General features: G+C 48.7%; 1 protein-coding gene and 1 long non-coding RNA gene across 3 annotated transcripts; both read left to right on the plus strand.

The window, feature by feature from the left end:
- Positions 1–3,329: 3,329 nt before the first annotated feature.
- Positions 3,330–5,411, plus strand: LOC137839900 (janus kinase and microtubule-interacting protein 3-like). 2 transcript variants are annotated; one of them, XM_068649720.1, is made up of 8 exons: positions 3,331–3,878; positions 4,090–4,152; positions 4,239–4,337; positions 4,423–4,521; positions 4,603–4,656; positions 4,777–4,842; positions 4,904–4,972; positions 5,050–5,411. In XM_068649720.1, the coding sequence occupies exons 1-8, from the start codon at positions 3,609–3,611 to the stop codon at positions 5,275–5,277; spliced, it is 948 nt and encodes a 315-aa protein (XP_068505821.1). In that variant the 5' UTR covers positions 3,331–3,608; the 3' UTR covers positions 5,278–5,411. The 2 variants fall into 2 exon arrangements, with proteins under 2 accessions (XP_068505822.1, XP_068505821.1); XM_068649721.1 differs by having other exon boundaries at positions 3,330–4,152; positions 4,603–4,662.
- Positions 5,412–5,497: 86 nt separating this feature from the next.
- Positions 5,498–6,294, plus strand: LOC137839890 (uncharacterized). Its single transcript, XR_011086292.1, has 2 exons — positions 5,498–5,622; positions 5,992–6,294. It is a non-coding gene; the product is annotated as an uncharacterized lncRNA (long non-coding RNA).
- Positions 6,295–8,171: the final 1,877 nt, after the last annotated feature.

Below are 8,171 nucleotides of genomic sequence, written 5' to 3' on the forward strand. Positions count from 1 at the left end.
GGAGATCCGCCGACTGGTAGGACTGATCAGATGCGCGGTGCGTGGCTATGTTCCCAATTTCGTTGTATACCTGCAGTGCAATGACACCTAAGGCATTCTATTCTATTCTATTTCACAAGAAGAAAACGTCTGGTTGCTCGCTTCGCTTTTGTCACAGCAATGGTGTTCTAGTCGATTCAAGATAAAAATTGGCCGGTTGCTCTCTTTGTTTTTGTCACAATTCTGGCAAATGAGTTTGCCCGCCTGCCTGAGCGCTCCCCGTTTGTACATCCAGATGGATGAGATCAAGCTGAAAGACAGAGCGGTTAGTGTTTTGGATAAATCCCTGGGGCCGGCCACGTCCACCGCCTTCAGCTGCAGACTCAGGCTGCCGAGCAGCAGATCGCTGCCCTGAGGGATTCCCAAAGGGCGGGCCTAAACTACCCTGGAAGTGGGGTCAACGGCGCTACTAGCAATCCTCTTCATAGCGTAAGCCACCTCATCACACACTTGCAGTACGCATGACTTAGTTCGTTGCTGGAGGAAGGTAGCACAAAAACAGTTTTGAACTTTGAACGAGTGGTTGTGTGTGTGTGTTGCGGGGCGTTTTCAGTCTCAGGAGGATCGGGACACGCGAAGGTTTCATCTGAAAATCGCTGAGCTCAGCGCAGTCATCAGGAAACTGGAGGATCGAAACGCCCTGCTTTCTGAAGAGCGCAATGAACTGGTAATTTATTGACGGCACGCTTGAAGGTTTGCGCTACGTTTGATGCGCGCCATCCAGCGAGGCACCCATTGCGCTTGCTTATTAGTTGAGCGGCGCGGAGAGTCGGTTGCCTGGTAGATGTCTTTTATTGGGAGCCAAAGCCACGATTCCGTTCAAACCGATGCAAAAGGAATGGATACGTTCTGGCCCGCGTGTTGTGCGTCTTTCGCATCCCGCACTTCATGCTTGCAGCTTAAGCGACTGAGAGAAACAGAAAGCCAGTTTCTGCCACTCCTGTACAAAAACAAACGCCTGAGCAGGAAGAATGAAGAACTCTCACTGGTGCTGTGTCGCCTTGAAAACAAAGTGCGCTTTGTCACCCAGGAGAATGAGGAGATGGCAAGCTTGGTAAGTCGACGCGGACAACGGCGGCGTGCCAACAGAGTCCACTGCATTTGTGTTCCACAGAGAAGGCCTAGTTCGCTCAATGACCTGGAGCGCGGTTGCGGCCAGCAGGACGGTGAAATGGAGTTCCTTCAAGTTGTGGAGCAGCGGCACATCATCGACGACTTGTCCAAGGTCTTCAGGCAGGTGACTCGGTGCACGTACGGCAGCGCCGCGCTCGCTCGCTGTCGCCAGGAAACCTTTTCCGTCCAAAGCTTGGCCGGCGGCCGCCATCCAAAAAATTGGCCCCTTAAATTCCGACCTTTCAAGCAGGAGCATTGTGCGCACGCGTTTGAACACGCTTTAGACTTGTTTTGCCGTTTTCAGCAGCTCAAAGCTCCCGTTTTGTCAGCGCCTTTGCCACTCGCTGTGCGCTGAAAACGACGGACTCGCCCGGCTGCTCAGCCCGTCAACCATGAGCCGCGAGCGCGACGTCATTGTCCGTAGGCAGCTAGTGGCAAAATGCACCCTGTTAGAGTTGCGCTCGCTCCAACTTATTTTGCAAGAACCACACGGGAGACAAGTAAGTTCTTTTGGACACCTGCAGGTGGAGAGTCCATCCGTTGTACGAATGAAGTCTGACTCTCGGCTCCCGCACGAGCATTTTTATTAAGAGAAACAGGGTGGGTGTAAGAGTGGATTGAATAGAGAAAGCCCTTGACCTCTAGTCAAAACATAGCAAGGGATGTTTTACGACTTTGTGTAGGAAGGGATAAGCGATAGGGATAAATAAGGGATAAATAATATTATTTATTACAGGTTGCAGTCAAAGTCAAAGCAACATAATCATACGATAAAGATAATCTGGAAAACCCTGACACACCCTGTAGTTGTCACTTTTGGAAAAGACGAGCGTCCCTCCAATCATCGCCGGTGACGGGTTTTTCAGGCTCTGGAGACAGGAGCTCATGTCAGAAATGTCATCGTGAGTCGCGTTTGTTTCTGCGCCGGAGCCGTTCGTTCCCTTTGCATCCAAAGAATCTCAAAGGCGGATTATTTGTGTCGACAGGAGAGAGATTTGCTGCTACGATACCGACGTCGAGAATCTCTGAGGAGGAACAAAGCGTGAGGTCCTGCAAGGTGAGTCTGTTTGTTTGCGGCTGCTTGGTGTTGCGCAAGATGAAATGGCCTTTTTCTCGCTATCGTTCCTCTCGTCGATTCATCGTGAGGTGTCGCTTCAGTTTGTTCAGAGAGATGTTTGCTTCCGCGCCCGCAGGTCATCGAAACATTTTACGGCTACGACGAAGACGTGTTGGTGGACTCGGACGGATCGTCCTTGTCTTTTCACACCGACAGAACCCCCGACACGGAACCCGAAGAGGTAGCCCGCCATTTCTGCCAGCGTATTGGCGCCAAACATTCCTCTTCACCCTGGAATCGGACTCGTCTTTGCGTCGCGGGTGCTTTGTCGCCGGTCTGACTGATTCTGGTACTAGTGCTGTGTTGCATTGGTGTGTGCATGAGGAGGCGGAGCTTCGCTACCGCCAGCTGACGCAAGAATATCAAGCGCTGCAACGAGCCTACGCTCTGCTAGCCCAGACCAGCGGAGGGGACTACGACGCCGAGAAGGAGATCAAGGTGGCGCCCCTTCCCGCAACCCCCGGCCGGGTCGCAGCCTCCCCGTTCTCACCCAGCCTCGGGTGTTCTCTGGTCTGAAAGGAGGAGGAGGAGCCTCCCTCCTCCTCCTTTCAGACCAGAGAAAAGCTGATGGTAGTGTCAAACGCACCTCTTTCAATAATCACTCTTCCCTTAAATATCTACGAAAGTTATTTAATTCTCTAACATGTTCGGAGTTACTTTTTACGCGGCCCGTCAAAAGGGGAAACAGGCCCGTTGCGCCCTTCAAATAATTAAATTACTTTCAGTTCTACACCAAACCGATAATCCGATTCAAACACTTCCGTTAATTTATTCAGACGAAGCAAACTTTCAAACGGATTGAAATTCACTCGTGTCTCAAATAACTACGAAAGTTATTCAATTCTCTAAAATTGTCTGATGTTACTTTTATTTATTACGGTCCTATGTTATACCATAATAACCCCCCGCACATTAATCAAATTGTCAAATCAACCCCGAACCATCGATTGTACATTCAGTACAAATCAGCGCACAACAAAGTAGATGAATATACACAACACATTTATTGAAGAAACATGAAATAGAATTACAAATCTTAATCACTCCAGAAACCGAACAATTTCACCCACTGATACCCGTGTTAATAAAATCATTCAATCCCAGAACAATTCGATTGCAAAACACAGTTCATGAAAGAGGGAATCAATTTTTACCCAAGCAAAGAAATCAAGAAGTAAAAATCACATTTGTGCTTCTCCAAACAATTTATGTCACGCCACTATTCTCATAGTGACGGGTCCCTTGATCGAATTGACTAACAATATTGCTTTAAGCTGTTACAGAATACATTTTTAGCCAAGCAAAGAAATCAAAAAGTAAAAATCACATTTGTGCGTCCATGCGTGACTCACAATCCGACACCGTGTTCCTGTTTTATTTCTATTTTAACTTGCTTAGCTTATTTTGGCCCCTTTTTTGGTCTCATGTTTTGGTCTGGCGCCATCTTTTGGACACATTTGGAATTTCAGCTCTGCCAATTTATTCCTGTGAACAATCCATATTTTACCATTTGCACCATCTCTTCCCCCCATGTTACATGACAGTAGAAATGGGTCACTATCAAAGCAGAGTAGCAGATCTGGAGTCAGCGCTGAAGCAACAAGGACAGGTAAGCTTATCAATGAGCACACCTTTTTCTCAGACAAAATAGCTACATTCTTCAGTCACTCATTCGTCTGGCATTACTGGACCAACCCCCCCCCCCCAACGTGGCTGGGAAAATGTGGAGAAAAGCAAATGTCATTTTCCAGTCAACCAAAGAATTTGTGGATGAAAATGACACAACATTCCAAAGCTGTCCACGCGTTTGTCTCTTCTAGAATGTCAAGTGGGTGGAGGAGAAGCAGCTGCTGCGGCAGAGCAATCAGCAGTTGGCCGAAAAGGTGACGGAAAGAAAGGCGCTGGGCGGAGTCGCTTGGCGTCACACCCGTCCGGAAGCCCCGCAGATGAGGTCTGACTGTCTTTTCAGGTCAGGCGGATGGAGGCGGAAGAAGCGCGTCTGAAAGAGCACATCCAGGATATCCGAGACCAAAACGAACTGCTTGAGTTCCGCATCCTGGAGCTGGAGGTGGGAAGACTCGCACAAGCGTGTTGAGGCCAGAGATGTGACGGACGGACGGACGGACGGACGGATGCATGCCTCTGCCTTTCAGGAGAGGGAGTGGCGCTCCCCCGTCTTGAAGTTTCTGCAAGTCCGTTTCCCAGACGGCCTCAGCCCTTTGCAGATCTACTGCGAGGCCGACGGCGTGAGCGTACGTAAGGCGTCCCTCGCAACCCTAACCTTAACCTGAGGTCCCAGAACACCTTACATTGCTCCTTGCGCCTTTCCCCAGGACATCGTCATCAGTGATCTGATGAAGAAGCTGGACATCCTGGGCGATAACGCCGTAAGTGTATGTCGAACTCCTTATGTTCGCACTCCACGAGACTCGGCGGATCAAATGTGACTTTTGGAAGGCTTTGCGCTGAAAGAACCTTGTTGACGCTGTGCCTTTGGGCTCTTGCAGAATCTCACCAACGAGGAGCAGGTGGTCGTGATTCACGCCAGGACCCTTCCCACCCTAGCCGAGAAGGTAACGCGCACGTCCACGCACGCTCTCGCATTCTGCTTATGTGACAGCAGCCTTTCCTCAGTGGTTAGAATACATCAAAGTGACCAAGTCAGCACTTCAACAGAAGATGTTGGACATTGAAAGTGAGAAGGTAGACAGACACGCGACATCAGCCAAGGGGAACTCGGGGCAATGTGCCCCAACAATTCTGACCTTGAGCTGTGCTAGGATATGTTCTGCAACCAGAAGGGCTACCTGGATGAAGAGTTGGACTTCAGGAAGCGTTCCATGGACCAGGCTCATAAGGTAAGCCGCCCTCAAATCTCCCGCCGGACTACTGATGGACGAGGATTGCGGCCCAGAGGATCATGGAGCTGGAGGCCATGTTGTACGAGGCGCTACCGCAGCGGGACTGCCCCGCCACGGACGGCGAAAAAGCCAGCCACGCTGGCGTGAATGACGTGCTGACGGCGGATCAGAGACAAGAGCTTAGGAGCGCCGTGGACCAATGGAAGCGAGCCCTGATGTGGGAGTTGAGGGAGCGCGACGCTTGCATCCTCCAAGAGAGAATGGATCTGCTGCACAGCGCGCAACAGGTAAGGGCCCAAAGCCAGCCCGGCACTTACTTGCACGCTTACTGGCTTTTGAAGGCTACTTTCCATTTGTCCGTCCTAGAGGAACAAAGAGCTGAAAGAATTCATCGAAGCTCAGAAGAGACAAATCAAACAATTGGAGGAGAAGTTTCTGTTTCTCTTTCTAGTCTTCTCCTTGGCCTTCATTCTGTGGCCCTAACACCAGCTGGTGAGTGAGCTCCAGCGGCACCGCACTCGACACCTCCGATACACTGCCAGCCGGTCTCAGACGTTGGCAGACGCTCCGATGCCGACGTATACCCCCCGCCACGGTGACAGAGGCACCGCGTCACACCGGCGCTCATCCAATCAGAAGGCAGGAAAGGCAAATTCACATGCAGGGCACTCTTGAACCAGAAGAGAGCGCCACAAAAAACGGTTGTTGCCCCAAACGCGCACTAAAAAGGGTCAGAATAACAAGAGTCCCACCGGCCAGCCGGGGCCACCCGTCCATCCATTTCTTCAGGGGGGGAAAAAATTGGAGTCACCGGTGAGTACATTTTGCATTTAGCTCTGCTTTTCTGCTTCTGTCTTCAAGTGTGTGGCATCCTGCGACCAAAGATTCAGCCAACCCCAAAGCGGTTGACCTCAACGTCCCACCACCATTCCTACCAGAGCAGGTGACGTGATGCTTTGGACATCCTTCCGTCTCAGATGCCCAAAAGTACTCTTTGCCACATCTGCGGCAATACGGTGTCTTTTCAAAGGTGCAAATAAATCCAGCGTGGGCGGAACACGCACGTCTTCGGTTTTTCCCGCTTTGTTTGTGTGACAGCTGTTGTGAAAATTTTACACAAATAAAGTTGTATAGTACAGGTTTGGCCAAGCCGCAACTCCCGAACCGCATGCGGCTCTTTTATGTTCATATCAACATTTGTGTGTGTGTGTGTAGGTGTGTGTGTGTGTGTGGGGGGGGGGGGGGGGGGGGGGTTGTGCGTGTTGGCTTCACTTGAGTTCAATTTAGTATTTTCGTCAAAAGCGCATGTGGTGAAATTCCACAAAGTAGGATGGGCAAACACATTCCAGTAAACTATTAGTGTCAATTGGGCTCTCGAAATGGCAGGGAAAAGATGCACGGCAAAACGAAAATATGTAGATGAACACAGGACGTTTTTATCAGAGTGGGAAAGTTTCTATTTTTTGTTGAACGTGATGGCAAACCATTCTGCCTGATACGTCAGACCTCAGCGCATTTCAAAGATTCAAATCTTCAGCGCCATGCACTTCAGCTCACTCCATGCTAACATTGATCAGGCGTCGAACCCGCAACATCATGCTTAAGAGGTGGACATGCTAACCAGTGCGCCATTATGTCAACGCATAACAACTGTAAGAACTTCCGCCGGAATTCAAATCCGCGGGGAGAGTTAACTTGTTTAAAAGGGAGTGGGCAGAAGAATTATTTAATTTATTTAAATCTATTTGGAGTGTGCGCCATTATGTCAATGCATAACAACTGTAAGTCTACTAAACAAAACAGCGGTTGCTATATGACGTCTGCCACGTCGTGGTCACGTGACGCGGACGTGACGTCGACGCCTACTTTACATCCCACCGATCACAGGACCCCTCGGCTGCATAACCGCGCCCCCTTCCCAACCAATCGGATTTGCTATACGCGAAAACGACGCCAATGGGCGGGCTCTTCCGCCAGAATTTAAATCCGTGGGCGTGGCTCGCAACAGGAAGTAGGAAAATGGCGATGTTGACAAAGACACAGCGGATGGTAACATACGACTAACGAGAGAAATATTTTTATTTTCTGCTTGCAACTGGACCGTCCAGAGCGTACACGGTAAGTACAACTCATCGTTTTTAAAAAGAAGTACTTTTGTTGCCCTGAAAAGCGAGTGAGTGTGGCGTTTGGGGGGAACGTCGAATTTCGACGATTCTTTCTGGTCAACGGTTGTAAATGATTGCGTTGATTAAAAAAGAAAACTTGATGTAACTCTACTTTTAACTGCCGTTTCAGATAAGCGGGTATTACGTCGCAGTCATGTGCCGCGGATATGACGTAATTGGCTGAACTTCCACCAAAATTCAAATCTGTTGGCGCGATGGCCGTGAGCCACTGAGCAACGACGAATATCAACAGAAATATCTTTATTTTCTGCTTGCAACTGGACCGTCTACAGCGTACACGGTAAGTAACACTCATTGTGTTTAAAGAGATTTACGTTTGTAATAGCAACGTGTAGCTGAGGCGCTAGCAGAAGTGTAGCCGCGTTGCGTTGTACGTGTGAATATTGGTCCAGGCGAAATGTTAATGTTTAATTTCATTCCTTTAGGTTCCACGGTGTTTGTTGGCTGCAAGTTTTCCACTGCAAGAAGAGGCTCGTATCATTGACCAGGAGCGAGCTACAACGGTGAGTAGCCATAACATTTATGTTAAACACTTCCTATTTCATGTCTAACAGTACTTGATTTAACAAATAACCATAAATAAATACAGTGTGGGCACTGAAGTTAACATATGTGATTATACTGCCTAATCTGTCACCGAGTATATTGTTGCAAAGTAATATAAGATCCAAAGTTGTAATTCAGAATAGTTTTCAAAAGAAGGCCATTAGAATTATATACAAGTCTGATTACCCTGAACATAACAACAAGCTATTAATTAAATCACAAATTCTTCAATTCAAAGATTTGGTAGATTATCAGAATAATAATGTCTAACAGTAATTGATTTAACACATCACGATAAGTAGATTGAGT

This window comes from Syngnathus scovelli, unplaced genomic scaffold (assembly GCF_024217435.2).
Source record: "Syngnathus scovelli strain Florida unplaced genomic scaffold, RoL_Ssco_1.2 HiC_scaffold_24, whole genome shotgun sequence".
Taxonomy (NCBI): Eukaryota; Metazoa; Chordata; class Actinopteri; order Syngnathiformes; family Syngnathidae; genus Syngnathus; species Syngnathus scovelli.

What these genes read in the sequence shown, in the direction of transcription:
- LOC137839900 (XM_068649720.1), top strand. Translation starts at nt 3,609, where the DNA reads ATGCGTGACTCACAATCCGACACCGTGTTCCTGTTTTATTTCTATTTT. An exon ending in CGCTGAAGCAACAAGGACAG is followed by an intron (nt 3,879 to 4,089) that starts GTAAGCTTATCA and finishes TGTCTCTTCTAG; the next exon opens with AATGTCAAGTGGGTGGAGGA. An exon ending in TGGACATTGAAAGTGAGAAG is followed by an intron (nt 4,973 to 5,049) that starts GTAGACAGACAC and finishes GAGCTGTGCTAG; the next exon opens with GATATGTTCTGCAACCAGAA.